The 16,679-nt window shown below is 47.2% G+C and overlaps 1 protein-coding gene across 5 annotated transcripts in view; it reads right to left on the bottom strand.

The window, feature by feature from the left end:
• The window catches only part of G3BP2 (G3BP stress granule assembly factor 2), a 46,444-nt gene that overhangs the window by 18,100 nt on the left and 11,665 nt on the right, over positions 1 to 16,679 (bottom strand). For all 5 annotated transcript variants that reach the window (XM_077276529.1, XM_077276521.1, XM_077276557.1 and 2 more), the window contains exons 2-4: positions 15,122 to 15,240; positions 13,934 to 14,015; positions 13,632 to 13,805 (exon numbers count right to left, since the gene is read on the bottom strand). In XM_077276529.1, the coding sequence (XP_077132644.1) occupies positions 13,632 to 13,805; positions 13,934 to 14,015; positions 15,122 to 15,216 (351 nt within the window). In that variant the 5' untranslated portion in view covers positions 15,217 to 15,240. The remainder of the gene's footprint in view (positions 1 to 13,631; positions 13,806 to 13,933; positions 14,016 to 15,121; positions 15,241 to 16,679) is intronic.

Here is a 16,679-nt window from a genome sequence, read left to right as displayed (position 1 = left end):
CCGCACACAGAGATGGCAATGTCGGGCAAAGGTAGGTTTGTAGAGGGAGAGAACACGAGGAGTTCAGTTTTTGACAGGTTCAGTTTCAGATAGAGGGAGGACATGATGTTAGAGACAGCGGTAAGACAATCACTGGTGTTTTCTAAAAAGGTCGGCGTGATAACAGGAGAAGAGGTATATAATTGGGTGTCGTCAGCATAGAGATGGTACTGGAAACCAAATCTACTGATTGTTTGTCCAATAGGGGCAGTATACAAAGAGAAGAGGAGGGGGCCTAGGACTGATCCTTGAGGAACCCCAACAGTAAGGGGAAGGTGAGAGGAGGAGGAACCAGCAAAACAAACAGTGAAGGATCGGCCAGAGAGATAGGAGGAGAACCAAGAGAGAACGGTGTCCTTGAGGCCGATGTAGCGGAGCATAGTGAGGAGGAGCTGATGATCCACAGTGTCGAATGCTGCGGAGAGATCCAAGAGAATTAGCATGGAATAGTGACCATTAGATTTAGCTGTTAGTAGGTCATTAGAGACTTTAGTGAGGGCAGTTTCAGTAGAGTGTAAAGAGCGGAAACCAGATTGAAGAGGGTCGAGAAGAGAATTATCTGAGAGATAGCGGGTAAGACGGGAGTGGACCAGGCGTTCCAGGAGTTTAGAGATGAAGGGAAGATTAGAGACAGGTCTATAATTAGCGGCACAATTTTGATCGAGGGAGGGCTTTTTAAGTAGTGGATGTATGATGGCATGCTTAAATGAGGAGGGAAAAATACCGGAAGTGAGGGAAAGGTTGAATATTTTTGTTAGGTGAGAGGTGACAGCCGGGGAAAGGGACTGGAGGAGATGCGACGGAATGGGGTCGCTGGTGCAAGTGGTCGGGCGAGAAGATGCAAGGAGCCTGCTTACTTCTTCTTCTGTAACTGGTTCAAAGTCAGAGAGTGAACTAGATGCAGTGGGGGAGGGAGGACAGTGCTTGGTATGAAGAGATTGGGAAATGATTTCCTGTCAAATGTGGTCAATTTTTTCTTTGAAGTAATTGGCCAGATCGTCAGCGTGGAGATCTGTGGTTGGGGCCTGCTCTCTTGGGTTGAGTAGGGACCGGAAAGTGTCAAAGAGACGTTTAGGGTTATTGGACAGCGAGGTGATGAGGGTGTTGAAATAGGTTTGTTTGGAGAGGTGAAGGGCAGAGTTGTATGTTTTTAACATGAACTTATAAGGGGTCTACATGACACTTGGTTATTTTCTAAAAACTGCACCCCTCAAGGTGCTCGAAACCACATTCAAGAAGTTTATTAACCCTTTAGGTGCTTCACAGGAATTTTTGGAATGTTTAAAGAAAAAAAAAGAAAAAAAAATATGAACATTTACATTTTTTTCACAAAAAAATTACTTCAGATTTAATTTGTTTTATTTTACCAGAGGTAACAGAAGAAATTGGAAGCCAAAAGTTGTTGTACAATTTGTCCTGAGTACGCCGATACCCCATATGTGGGGGTAAACCATTGTTTGGGCGCACGGGAGAGCTTGGAAGAGAAGGAGCGCTGTTTGACTTTTCAATGCAAAATTGGCTGGAATTGAGATCGGACACCATGTCACGTTTGGAGAGCCCCTGATGTGCCTAAACATTGAAACCCCCCACAAGTGACACCATTTTGGAAAGTAGACCCCCTAAGGAAATTATCTAAATATGTGGTGAGCACTTTGAACCCCCAAGTGCTTCACAGAAGTTTATAACGCAGAGCCGTGAAAATAAAAAAATCCATTTTTTTCCCCACAAAAATGACTTTTTTTAGCCCCAAAATTTTTATTTTCCCACGGGTAACAGGAGAAATTGGACCCCAAAAGTTGTGCAATTTGTCCAGAGTACGCCGATACCCCATATGTGGGGGTAAACCACTGTTTGGTTGGGCGCATGGAAGGGAAGGAGCGCCGTTTGACTTTTCAATGCAAAATTGGCTGGAATTGAGATTGGACGCCATGTCGCGTTTGGAGAGCTCTTAATGTGCCTAAACATTGGAAACCCCCCAATTCTAACTCCAACCCTAACCCCAACACACCCCTAACCCTAACCACAACCCTAACCCCTAACCACACCCCTAACCTAACTTTAGCCCCAGCCCTAACCCTAATCGGAAAATGGAAATAAATACATTTCTTTATTTAATTATTTTTAACTAAGGGGGTGATAAAGGGGGGTTTGATTTACTATTTATAGGGGGTTGTTATATCGGGTTTTTATGTTTGGCAGCTGTCACATTTTGAGAGCTAAAATGTTTCCATATTTAGGCCCAGTGTCATGTGAGGTCTTGTTTTTTTTGCGGGACGAGCTGACGTTGTTATTGGTACCATTTTCGGCACATGACATTTTTTGATCGCTTTTTATTACGATTTTTGGGAATCAGAATGAACAAAAACCAGCAATTCATTAATTTTTTGAGTGTAGCGTTTATACCGTTCCGCGTGTGGTAAAATTGATAAGGCAGTTTTATTATTCGGGTCAGTACGATTACAGCGATGCCTCATTTATATAATTTTTTTATGTTTTGGCACTTTTATACAATAAAAACTTTCATATAAAAAAAATAGTTTTTGCATCGCTTTATTCTGAGAGCTATAACTTTTTATTTTCTCGCTGATGACAGTGTATGGCGGCTCGTTTTTTTGCTGGACAAGATTATGTTTTCAGCGGTACCATGTTTATTTATATCCGTCTTTTTGATTGCGTGTTATTCTACTTTGTTCGTCAGTTTGATGATAAAGCATTGTTTTTTGCCTCGTTTTTTATTATTTTATTTTTTTTACTGTGTTCACTTTTTTACATTATACAGTGGGACAATGTATACCCTGGGACAAAGTCAGATCGCTGTTCTGAAACTTTGAACAGCACTGTGTCAAATCAGCGATCTGACAGGCAGTGAAGGAGGCTTGCCGATTCCAGCTCTCAGCAGGCACTGAGAAGCCACCTCCCTGCAGGACCCGGAAGGACCCCGTGGCCATCTTGGATCCGGAGATCTGCAGGTAGGGAGAACCTCAGAACAACGTGATCACATTGCGTGATGCTTCTCTATAACACCGGAACGCTGCGATCTTGTATGATCACAGTGTTCCGGGGGTTAAAGTGTCGGGAGCGGTCCGTGACGGCTCCTGGCACTTAGTGCCGGGTGTCAGCTGTGAGAATCAGCTGACACCCGGCCCCAATCAACCACAGACCACCCGTGTGCGCGGCCGATCGGCCTCGATGTACTATTCCGTCCATGGGGATTAAGTCCCAGGTCACATGGACAGAATAGTACGTCGGATGGCAGAAAGGGGTTAATGTCTCAGTGGTAAAAAAAAAAAAAAATTCTGAGATTTGTATGAAAAAAAAAAAAAAAGTATTATGTTTGATGCCAATTCCGAGACCTGTAGCTTTTTTTTATTTTTCGCGATCTAAGGCTGGATGAGGGCTTATTTTTTGTGCGCCAAACTGAATTCTTTATTAACACCATTTTAGTGCAGATCTGATGTTTTAAATGCCTTTGTTATTGCAAGGTTTCTGCAGCCGTAAAAAAATAAAAATCCATAAAACTCAATTCTGGTATTTTGATTTTTTTTACTTGCTAGCCATTTACCGATCGGATTTACTTTATATTTTGACACATCAGACATTTCAGTACGCAGCGATACCAAATGTGTATATTTTTTAAATGGTTTTATTTTCAATGGGGCAATAGGGGGGTGATTTGAACTTGTGGTTTGTTTTTTTCATATTTTTAAAAAACTTTTGTTTCCCTTCACTTTTTACTTTAACAGTCCCTTTGGAGACTTGAAGCTGCGATCATCTAATCACGTGTGCTATACATAGCAGTGCTCCACAATCTATGAATGCCAGCCATGAGCCGGCGTTCACAGAAGATTCACGGAGACCGTCACGAGCGTCTTCGGCAGACCCCTGGCTGTCATGAGAGCCCATCAGTGCCACCCAATCACATGACACGGTGCAGATGGGAGGGGTTTATGAAACTTCTGGCTGGCGAGCATTAAATCCCGCTGTCAGAGATGGACAGTGGGATTTAACTGATTAACAGATGTGGGTGGAGCTCCAATCCACTCACAGGACTTGACAGGTTCCCTTTAACAGCTGTTTAGCATGTAAACTGTCCGCAGTGCATTGTTAGTGATGCAATTTGAATCGCTATCACATTTTTTTTTTCCATTAAAAACGGCAGTCTAATTGTGTGCAAAAAGCACTTTAAATAGTTAGATCGTACCTGCTCATTTAGTCATAGGGGTGTGATTCATTTCTTTCAATCACAGTTGGTGCCACCCACGCAATTTGAATGATGTTCCTGGGGTTGCACCAACAACAAATCAGCTTTGAAAAATCCTCCGATTGTGCAGTGTATCTAAGGCTACTTTCACACTAGCGTCGGGAAAGACCCGTCGCTGTGCGTCGGGCCGACGTTCCCGACGCTAGCGTGGTCTTCGCTGCACAACGGGGGCAGCGGATGTATTTTTCCAACGCATCCGCTGCCCCATTGTGAGGTGCGGGGAAGTGCGGGGAGATGGGGGCGGAGTTCCGGCCGCGCATGCGTGGTCGGAAAAAGCGGACCGTCGTGAGCAAAAAACGTTACATGTAACGTTTTTTTCTCCCGACGGTCCGCTACCACACGCCCAAGCGTCGCAAAACGGACGCGACGTTTGGCAATGCGTCGCAAATGCGTCGCTAATGTTAGTCTATGACGAAAAAACGTATCCAGCAAGAACTTTTGCTGGATGCGTATTTTCGGCAAAACGACGCATTTGCGACGTATTGCAGTTAACGCTAGTGTGAAAGTAGCCTTAGAGCCACGCATGTGCTGTGATGAGCGGCTCCCCACGCGTGAGCCCTGAAGCTGTGTAGTACCCAGTTTCACTGTCTGTGTGGACGGAGCCGCTTGTCAAGACGCAAATGCAGGGAGCTGCCCATCACAAGTGCAGCTCCACAATACACTGCGCAAGCGTGGGATTTTGCACAGCAAGAGACGTTAGCGCAGCCCTGGCAACATCATTCATATTGCGTGAGGAGTGACAACCATGACTGAATAAAATGAAGCACACCTCTATGACAAAATGAGAAACTACAATCTAACTATATAAAGTGTTTTTGTTTGCACATGAGTAGACCACCATTTTTAATGAAAAAAAAAAACGTTAGTGATTAACATTGCATCACTAATGCCACACTGGGGGCAGTTTACATGCTAACAAGGACATGACAGGTTCCCTTTAAAGCAGAGATGTCAAACTGCATTCCTCGAGGGCCGCCAACAGGTCATGTTTTCAGGATTTCCTTGTATTGCACAGGTGATAATTTAATCACCTGCACAGAATGATTCCAGCACCTTGTGGAATGCTAAGGAAATCCCGAAAACATGACCTGTTGGCGGCCCTCGAGGAATGCAGTTTGACACCTCTGCTTTAAAGGCACATGACCGCTTACCAAATGAGCTCTCGTGTGTGGGCAAAGTTGGGGACAGGTCCACATCACACAGTGCAGCCCACAGTCAAGGGTACAAGAACAGCCCAGCTCTAGAGCATGCATTGGTTATTTTCGAGTACTGTAGCTCAACTTCCAAAAGAGGTGAGCTACGGTATCTGAGAACAGCCACTGGTATTACATTTCTATGCACTGGGAACTTCCAATGGCTGTGGGAACTGTTAGCAGATCGTGGAGGTGTCAGCTGTCAGACCCCTACCTAATGACATAGGGAGGTATTGATAGGTAGCTACTTTAACCCCTTTAACCCCAAGGGTGGTTTGCACGTTAATGACCAGGCCAATTTTTACAATTCTGACCACTGTCCCTTTATGAGGTTATAACTCTGGAATGCTTCAACGGTTCCCGGTGATTCTGACATTGTTTTCTTGTGACATATTGGGATTCATGATAGTGGTAAAGTTTCTTTGATATTACCTGCGTTTATTTGTGAAAAAAATGGAAATTTGGCAAAAATGTTGAAAATTTCGCAATTTTCCAACTTTGAATTTTTATGCTCTTAAATCACAGAGATATGTCACGCAAAAACAGGATTTTTGTTTGCTTACCGTAAAATCTGTTTCTCGGAGCCTTCATTGGGGGGACACAGGAACCATGGGTGTATGCTGCTGCCACTAGGAGGCTGACACTATGCAAATAAAAAAGTTAGCTCCTCCTCTGCAGTGTACACCCCACCGACAGGAAGTAGGATATTCAGTTAGTGAGAAAGCAGTAGGAGAAGCAACGTGATTTGGATTGGTAGACCCCTGAGAATCCTTTCCCAGTGAGGAAGGGAGAGAAAGATGGCCCGAATCTCGAGCACGTTGATCGGCAGAGAAGACTCCTGCGCCGACCAACGACCCTGAACAGTCAGGTGGCGAAACACCGCGCCCCAGCCGAGCAGGCTGACGTCCGTCGTCACCACCTGCCAGAGAACTGGAAGGAAGGACATGCCCTGGGAGATGAGAGGTGACATCAGCCACCAGTTGAGGGACCATTTGACCCGGGGAGAGTCGGATCGGACGATCTAGGGACAAGACAGACCTGTCCCACTGCGACAGGATGGCCTGCTGAAGAGGTCATGAATGAAATTGGGCGAAGAGTAACGCTTCCAATGTAGCTAACATCCTCCCCAGAACCTTCATGGTCGGAAGGAGGGAAGCCGAGGACCCTGGAGCAAGTGTACGTCCCGGCACAAGACAGGATTTCTTCTTATTGACAAGCCACCCGAAACGGGTTAGAGTGTCGAGGACGATGGAGAGGCTCTCGTGAGCCTGAGAAAAAGACGGAGCCTTGATGAGGATGTCGTCGAGGTAAGGAAAAAGTACCAGTCCCCTGACCCTCAAGATGGCTATCAGTGCCGTCATGATCTTCGTGAAAAACACTGGTTGCGAGACCGAACGGCAGGGCGACGAACTGAAAAAGGTCCTGGAGCACCGCAAAGCACAGGAATCGGTGATGCCCCGGGAATATCGGGACATGGACTGTAGGCGTCCTGAATATCTATGGAACACAGAAATTCTTGAGCCTCCATGGAAGCAATTACTGAACGAAGGGATTCCATCCTGAAGTGTCTCAGAAGAACTCTCCTGTTCAGCAATTTGAGATCCAGAATGAGACGAACCTTGCCGTCTTTTTTCTGTACCACAAAGGATTGGAATAGAAACCTGTGAACCGTGCTTTTTCTGGGACGGGAACAATTACCCCCGGCCTTGAGGAGAGAAGCCATGGTTGCGAAGAAACAAGGAACTAGAGCGGGATCTCTTGGAGGTCAGGATTCGAAGAAACGATCCCGAGGTCGTGAAACAAATTTTATTTTGTATCCCGAGGATACAACTTCCCTGACCCATGCGTCCTCTACTGAGGAGATCCAGACGTCCCTGAAGAAGAGGAGACAGCCGCCCAGCCTGGGAAGTGGGCTGGGGTCTTGCCGTGAGTCATGCCGAGGTGGATCTTCCAGTCCTAGACCTGGAGGATCTACCTTGGGAGTAGCGAGAACGCCAGGAAGGCGTGGGTCTAAAGAATACATTCTTCTTCTCTTGACGTGCCTGTGGCTTCTGCTGCGTGAACCCTGAAAAAGCCGGCTGGTAAGAGACTTTTTGGAAGACAAATCCGCCTGCCAGACCTTGAGCCAAACGGTCCGACGGATGGGAACAGCAATGCTGAAAGCCTGAGCCGTACAAGACGTGGCATCCAGGGAAGCGGAGACCAGGTATTCACCTGCATGAGAAATCTGGTTGGCAAGCTCCGCCAGCTGGAGCTGTCCGGGTGGAGCCCCGTCCAGGATGCCCTGACGGAGCTGTTTGGCACACTTGGATACCTCGCAAAGGATTCTATCATTATCATTAGAATCTTTCAGAGATGCCCCGCCAGATAGCGGAAGGACAGTGTTGGTGGACAGCCCGGAAACTGGAGGATCCACCAAGGGAGCAATCCAATTAGCGGTGAGCTCCGGAGAAAAGGGATATAAAATGCCAAGGCACTTTCCTCTCTTTTAAAGCGTCTGGTCGGATTCTCTCTTTCTCTGGTCATGATTTCCGCTAATTCAGGTGAGGAGAGAAAAACCTTGGAAGGTGGTTTAGACCGTCTAATCGAAACCGCCTGGTCTGCGGGTTCCGTAGCGGAATCTTTGATGCCAAAGGCCTGATTTATCGCTCCAATGAGGTTCAGAACCATATCCCTTGCTATAGATTTGGTTCGAATCCAGCTCCGAAATATGCTCCATAGGCGCATCAGAGAAAAAAAACAAAAAAAAAAACAAAACCTTCGCCTGACTCAGGGGAGGAGGACCAGGAGGAAGCTGACCGCAGAGAAGGACCGTGGGGCGAGATGGAACGGGAAGAGGACTCAGACCAGCGTTCCTGTCTGGACCCTTTTGCGGCCTATAACGGAAGGCTCGGACGGAGCCTCCTGCGACCCGCTGGCCACTGCCGGGGTCTGCAGGGGCAACCTATCAACCACGGACACAAGGGTTTGAGACACCAGTGTTAGATCCGCTATGGATTGTGATAGAGAGGAAGCCCAGGCTGGAGTGGAGGCTTCGCTCTGTAGCGGAACAGTGGGAGGGTCCTGGGCGGTGGGCATAATGGGGTTGCTGCAGGTCTGACAGAGCGCAAAGTGTTTGGCTAAGACAGAAGTAGGAGAGCGAGAGCAACCTCCCTTAGAATTAGACATGGCGAACGAGCCCCTGAGAAAATGCCAGAAGGTTAGGGACAGGAGGGCAGAGGAGAGTGTCAGTCTGCAGAGCAGAGCTACTCACGACTGGCGAAGCGATCTTTGGATGGAAAGGTTGCATAGCTGCCCAAAGGAGGATCCTGTTAGAAGATGCACCTCAGGTGGCGATGATCCTTAATGCAGAGATGCGGGAAGACAGCAGACTTCTGGGACACTCTTCTGTCCGGGACCAGCTGCAGGCCGCAAGGAGTGGAGCAAGGCGTTCCTGGTGCCGAAAAACCTAACTTAGGGATGCAGAAGAAAATGGGGCGGAGCTAACTGCCGGGTCAGTACAGCCAAGATGGCGCCAGTGGGCGGATAACGCCGAATTGAACCAGTCGGGCGGGAGAAAAACCCGCCCGATGGAAGAAGGAAGTGGGCGGAGTCGCGGCCGGAAGTAGGCCCCGGGAGAAGCCGGGGCCTAAATTAGCAGCCGGCGACCGCCGGAGAGGGCCGCGGCGACGGCGGACATGCAGCCACCAGGAAAGCGGCGCGGCTGCCTGTAGGTCCGCTGCACTGGCCTTACAGAAGGTGCGGTCACCGGAAGAAAACGGCGCGGTTATGTGCCGCCGCAGTAAAAACCAGCACGGCTGCCAGTAGGGCCGCCGCGCCGCTCAGCAAGGAGCGGCCGCAGTAAAAAAGGGGGCTGGGCGGCTGCCTAGACAGTGCGGGGGAAGCAGCGCAAAGGGGCTGCCGCGCAAGGGAGGAGCAGTCGCAGTAAAAAGCAGCGCCGGAGAGGGCCGCGGCGACGGCGGACGTGCAGCCACCAGGAAAGTGGCGCGGCTGCCTGCAAGGTGGCCGCGCCAGGATAGAAAAGAGCGTGGCCGCAGAAAAAGGTAGGGCGGCTGCCTGTAGGTCCGCTGCACTGGCCCTACAGAAAAGTGCGGTCGCAGGTGGAAAACGGCGCGGCTGTGTGCCGCCGCAGCAAAAAGCAGCGCGGCCGCCAGTAGGGCCGCCGCGCCGCTCAGAGAAAGGAGTGGTCGCAGCAAAAAGGGGCAGCGCGGCTGCCTAGACAGTGCGGGGGAGCAGCGCAGCCGCCGCGCGAAGGACCCAGAGGAAGGGGAGTAGGAATGCTCACCTAAACATCCCACGCCGTCCATTACTAACCTCAAACCGGTGAAGGTATCAGACGTCCAGGGAGCTGATGGACGTCCTCTTCTCCTCCAACCGACAGGCTCTGGTGGGCGAGTCGGTGGGGGACGGAGCCAGGACCGGACTTCTGAGCACGCTTGTGTGCTAGGATCATGGTCCTGCTGAGGGATCTATGAGGATACGGGGTGGCAGTACACGCCGTACTCAATAGTCCGCATTGTGGGACTACAGGTGTGACTGTTCACCCTGTATCCCTCCAGAAAAACCTGAAAGAAAACGACGCACATTGAGGTAGATAAGGGTCTAATGAAAGACCCGTGTCCACCTCCTACTGACACTAAGCTAAACTGAATATCCTACTTCCTGTCGGTGGGGTGTACACTGCAGAGGAGGAGCTAACTTTTTTATTTGCATAGTGTCAGCCTCCTAGTGGCAGCAGCATACACCCATGGTTCCTGTGTCCCCCAATGAAAGGCGATAGAGAAATACTTAATAAGTAACATTTCCCACATGTCTACTTTACATCAGCACAATTTTGGAACCAAAATTTTTGTTAGGAAGTTATAAGGGTTCAAATTTGACCAGCAATTTCTCATTTTTACAACACCATTTTTTTTTTAAGGGACCACATCACATTTTAAGTCATTTTGAGGGGTCTATATGATAGAAAATACCCAAGTTTGACACCATTCTAAAAACTGCACCCCTCAAGGTACTCAAAACCACATTCAAGAAGTTTATTAACCCTTCAGGTGTTTCACAGGAATTTTTGAAATGTTTAAAGGGAACCTGTCACCACGTTTTTGGAAGATGGGATAAAAATAGCGTTAAATAGGGGCAGAGGTGGGCGTTACATTAGTGTGTGTGTTATGCGTTTATTACCCACCTAAGTTGCCGAAATAACTTTGCAAAGTCTCCGTTTTCGCCTGTCAATCAGGCTGGTCAGGTCGCATGGGCGTTGTCTTCCCCCAGATTTGGCGTAGTTTTCCGTTGGTGGCGTAGTGGTGTGCGCATGCCCAAAGTCCGGAATCCTCTTCCAGGGGATTTAAAATAGCGCGGTGTTCGTTATTGCATTGGTGATCGGTGGGCGCGGCCATCTTCCTTTGGCCGCGCGTGCGCAGAAGCGGCGCTCTGCTGGCCGCGGCTTCAGGAAAATGGCCGCCGCGATATCCATCTGCGCACGCGCGGCATCCCGCGGCCATTTTCCTGAAGCCGCGGCCAGCAGAGCGCCGCTTCTGCGCACGCGCGGCCAAAGGAAGATGGCCGCGCCCACCGATCACCAATGCAATAACGAACACCGCGCTATTTTAAATCCCCTGGAAGAGGATTCCGGACTTTGGGCATGCGCACACCACTACGCCACCAACGGAAAACTACGCCAAATCTGGGTGAAGACACCACGCCCATGTGACCTGACCAGCCTGATTGACAGGCGAAAACGGAGACTTTGCAAAGTTATTTCGGCAACTTAGGTGGGTAATAAACGCATAACACACACACTAATGTAACGCCCACCTCTGCCCCTATTTAACGCTATTTTTATCCCATCTTCCAAAAACGTGGTGACAGGTTCCCTTTAAAAAAAAAATGAACATTTAACTTTTTTTCACAAAAAATTTACTTCAGCTCCAATTTGTTTTATTTTACCAAGGGTAACAGGAGAAAATGGACTCCAAACGTTGTTGTACAATTTGTCCGATACCCCATATGTGGGGGTATACCACTGTTTGGGCGCATGGCAGAGCTCGGAAGGGAAGGAGCGCCATTTGACTTTTCAATGCAAAATTGACTGGAATTGAGATCGGACACAGAGGAAACCCCAATTATAACAAACCCTAATCCAAACACACCCCTAACCCTAATCTCAACGGTAACCCTAACCACACCCCTAACCCTGACACACCCCTAACCCTAACCCCAACCGTAAATGTAATCCAAACCCCAACTACCCCAACCCCAACTTTAGCCCCAATCCTAACCGTAGCCCTAAGCCTAGCCCTAAGCCTAGCCCTAATGGGAAAATGGAAATAAATACATTTTTTTTTTATTTTTTCCCAACTAAGGGGGTGATGAAGGGGGGTTTGATTTACTTTTATAGCGGGTTTTTTAGCGGATTTTTATGATTGGCAGCCGTCACACACTGAAAGACGCTAAACTATTTTTTGCATTACCACATTTTGAGAGCTATAATTTTTCCAGATTTTGGTCCACAGAGTCATGTGAGGTCTTGTTTTTTGCGGTAACATTTTCGGGCACGTGACATTTTTTGATCGCTTTTTATTCCGATTTTTGTGAGGCAGAATGACCAAAAACCAGCTATTTATGAATTTCTTTTGGGGGGCGTTTATACCGTTCCACGTTTGGTAAAATGGATAAAGCAGTTTTATTCTTCGGGTCAGTACGATTACAGCGATACCTCATTTATATCATTTTTTAATGTTTTGGCGCTTTTATACGATAAAAACTATTTTATAGAAAAAATAATTTTTGCATCGGTTTATTCTGAGGACTATAACTTTTATTTTTTCGCCGATGACGCTGTATGGCGGCTCGTTTTTTTGCGGGACAAGATGACGTTTTTAGCGGTACCATGGTAATTTATATCCGTATTTTTGATCGCGTGTTAGTCCACCTTTTGTTCGGCGGTATGATAATAAAGCGTTTTTTTTTCTTTTTCTTTTTTTTAAACGGTGTTCACTGAAGGGGTTAACTAGTGGGACAGTATACTAAATATGTGTACTTTTGTTTTTTATTCAGATAAAGGAGTGTATTTATTGGAACAATCACAGTTAAGTGACAGATCGCTGATCTGACAATTTGCTGTGCACTGTGTCAGATCGGCAATCTGACGTGCACAGCAGGGAGGCTTCCTGGCGCTTGCTCTGAGCAGGCTCTGTGAAGCCACCTCCCTGCAGGACCCGGATACAGCCCCACGGCCATTTTGGATCCGGGGCCTGCAGGGAGGAGACACTCGGTACAAAGTGAGCACATCGCCTTGTACCGATCGTCTCAGGGAAGCACGCAGGGAGCCCCCTCCCTGCACGATGCTTCCCTATACCGCCGAAACACTGCGATCATGTTTGATCGCAGTGTGCTGGGGGTTAATGTGCCGGGGGTGGTCCGTGACCGCTCCTGGCACATAGTGCCGGATGTCAGCTGCGATAGTCAGCAGACACCCGGCCGCGATCAGCCACGCTCCCCTCGTGAGTGTGGCCGATCTCTCTGGATGTACTATGCCGTCTTTGGGAAGTAAGGCCCACCCCACATGGACGGAATAGTATGTCCAATGGCAGAAAGGGGTTAAAGGTACATGATTTATTTGATTTGTATTCTATATAAAAACATGATCGATCAGTATCCACGCTACAATATTGAGTGACCTTACAAATAGTGATGAGCGAGTACTCTCGGTGGTCAGGTGGTCTCCAAGTATTTGTTAGTGTTCGGAGATTTAGCTTTCATCACCTCAGCTGAATGATTTACAGCTATTAGCCAGCTTGACTACATGTGGGGATTCTCTAGCAACCAGGCAACCCCCACATGTACTCAGACTGGCTAGTAGCTGTAAATCATTCAGCTGCCGCGATGAAGACTAAATCTCCGAGCAGTCAAATACTCGGAGGTCACCCGAGCAACGAGTACACTCGCTCATCGATACTTACCAACAGTTAAAGGTTGTAGGTCCACATAAAAAAACTCTTACATTTTTGTGAGAAAAACTTTTTTTTTTTTAATGTACATCACCATTTGGCTAGCATATGAAGAAACATTCAACCATTTATTAAAAAATTACTACTTGACAGACCTGCACAAAGGTGGGTCGTAGTACAGAGACTTACTTCTGGAGCAAGGACAAAGGTCTGCATGAATTTCCGCATTGGCTGACCATTGTTGGAAAGTTCCCCCATAACTTGGACAACTACTCCATCACTCAAGGTAGCATGTGCATCAACATGACGGATCTTGGTGCGACATTCACTGAACTGAAGGGACATCACCTTCTTGTGAATCTCCTGCAATTACAGCATAATAAACATACCGGCCACAAACTGCAACACCATGTTACATGGCAGACAGAAACAAGGCAATTTTAAGTTTACACCAAAGTGCTGATGACTTGCAGCAATAATTGCACACATACCGCCTGACCATACACCGCCTCTTGAGGCTTTCCACTGGCATCCAATCCTCCATGCACATAAGAGGAGTTCCTTCCATAAAACCTGGAAAAAGACAAAAGAGCTATTCAATTCCAGGAATATATCATCCTTATCACAAAGACTTCCTTAACCAGAGAAATGATGACACAGAAAAAAGGCAAGTAAGCAGTTTTACTGAACATGTGACCCTGCCTTTACTTAGATCACAAAGCACACCAGTGTTAGGTCTGCATGTAATGAAACCATCTCCAAGATATTAATATTAGAAAATACCTCCAACCAGAAATGTAGTATAGCCCTCCTGATTCGCTAGGTCGCTTACCCCATGTGCAGGGCAATGCAGTAGCTTAGTTATCCATGGTAACGACCACTAACTGTCACTGTAGAAGTGGATGTAACCGTGTCTATCTTAATCTACCGCAATAATCTGCACATGGGATAAGCGACACAGTAAATCAGAAGAACTATATTACATTTCTAATTGGAGGCATTTGCTAATATTATTATTACTACACCTGACTACATATGGGATAGGGTCTTGGAGATGGGAATACCCCTGTAAAATGGAACCTGTCACCTGGCTCAAGCTGCCCAGACTGTGGGCAGCATCAATGAGATCTTGGCTGCACAACTGCAGCCAGATATATTTTTTTCTGAAATGCTTCCTCCGCTATTCCTTTAAAGTACATTTTCTTTGAAATGCCGAATCATTTCAGAGAGACGTATACCTGACTGCAATTGTCCAGCCCAGATCTGATTCATGCTGCCCATGGTTTTGGCCAGGGCTGTGGAATCTGTGTCCATTTTGGTGGAGTCGGTATAAAATTGACCGACTTCTAAAATACGGTATACAATAAATTGGGCGCAGTAGTACAATCCAGGATGTGCTGTAAAGGTTTTCAGAAGAATTTGGGAAAGTTATGAAATGTCCTATAAATGCCTGTTCTGTTCCTGATCTAAGGATCTGGGTTTTTAGTTGAGATGAATCTGTGCTGCACTTTATGTACATGCTTAGTTGTGAGGCAGGACTGTGGGGTCAGTTAGGAAAATGTTGGACTCGGAGGTTTGGCTTACCGACGCCACAGGCCTGGTTTGGGCAGCATGAATTGGATGACAGGGCCCCTGTAAAAGCCAGCTAGAGTGACATGTTATGAAATGACGAACTCTACCTGTGCAGAAAGTCTGGTGCTTTATTTAAAAGCGTGTAGTACTGTCTCACAAACTCCCGCCCTACAAGCAGGGGACTTGGCTTCTCCATCACCATTTCTTTGGTACAGAAAAGGATACACTGCAGAGAATTTAAAAAAAAAAAAAAATTTGTTAAAGTTGAACATACATGAAAGTGTGGTAATAGGACAGAAATGTGATAAAAACTGAATTTGTTACTAGCAACTACCAGAATAGACCTAAAGTTCACAATGCTGAGCAAAAAACGTGCAAAAAACCCCACAAAAACGCATGCGGTTTTCTTGCAGAAAATGTCCGGTTTTCTTCAGGAATTTTCTGCAAGAAATTCTTACGTGTGCACATACCCTAAAAGTGAAGGAGTTACCCATAGAATTAACTCCGGAAACTTCATTTATTTTCAAGAAAAAATAAAAAATTTAAAAAAGGATCAAATTTGATTGGCTGCCAATAACCCTTTAAAAAGCAACTAAACTATTGGGCAAATGTTTACATTTTCTAGGTCAATTAATCCTTTGCAGATCAGAGGGGGGTCTTGATTTCGAGACCACCACCAAATCGCTCAAAAGATCTCTCAAAAGTGCACAGCTCATGACTGAGTGCATACTCAATAGAGAGCCCCTGAGAGAGCGCACACAGAGCAGAGAACGGCCTCAATAGAGCCCGAGAGACAGCGCACACAGCAGAGTACGGACTCAATAGAGAGCCCATGAGACAGCGCACACAGCAGAGTACGGACTCAATAGAACCAATGAGACAGCGCACACAGCAGAGTATGGACTCAATAGAGAGCCCATGAGACAGCGCACACAGCAGAGTACAGACTCAATAGAACCAATAAGACAGCGCACACAGCAGAGTATGGACTCAACAGAGAGCCCATGAGACAGCGCACACAGCAGAGTACGGACTCAATAGAGAGCCCATGAGACAGCGCACACAGCAGAGTACGGACTCAATAGAGAGCTCATGAGACAGAGCACAGAGCAGAGTACGGACTCAATAGAGAGCCCATGAGACAGCGCACACAGCAGAGTACGGACTCAATAGAGAGCCCATGAGACAGCACACAGCAGAGTACGGACTCAATAGAGAGCCCATGAGACAGCGCACACAGCAGAGTACGGACTCAATAGAGAGCCCATGAGACAGCGCACACAGCAGAGTACGGACTCAATAGAGAGCCCATGAGACAGCGCACACAGCAGAGTACGGACTCAATAGAGAGCCCATGAGACAGCGCACACAGCAGAGTACAGACTCAATAAAACCAATGAGACAGCGCACACAGCAGAGTATGGACTCAATAGAGCCAATGAAACAGCGCACACAGAGCAGAGTATAGACTCAATAGAGAGCCCCTGAGAGAGCGCACACAGAGCAGAGTACGGACTCAATAGAGAGCCAATGAAACCGCACAGCAGAGTACAGACTCAATAGAGCCCGAGAGACAGAGCACACAGCAGAGTAGACTCAATAGAGAGCCAATGACACAGCGCACACAAAGAACAAGATTCAACCGCACAGCGAAAAACAGATAAG

This window comes from Ranitomeya variabilis, chromosome 1, assembly GCF_051348905.1.
Source record: "Ranitomeya variabilis isolate aRanVar5 chromosome 1, aRanVar5.hap1, whole genome shotgun sequence".
Taxonomy (NCBI): domain Eukaryota; kingdom Metazoa; phylum Chordata; class Amphibia; order Anura; family Dendrobatidae; genus Ranitomeya; species Ranitomeya variabilis.
Note: the sequence above shows the minus strand (reverse complement) of the source record. Positions and strands in the feature narration are given on the sequence as shown.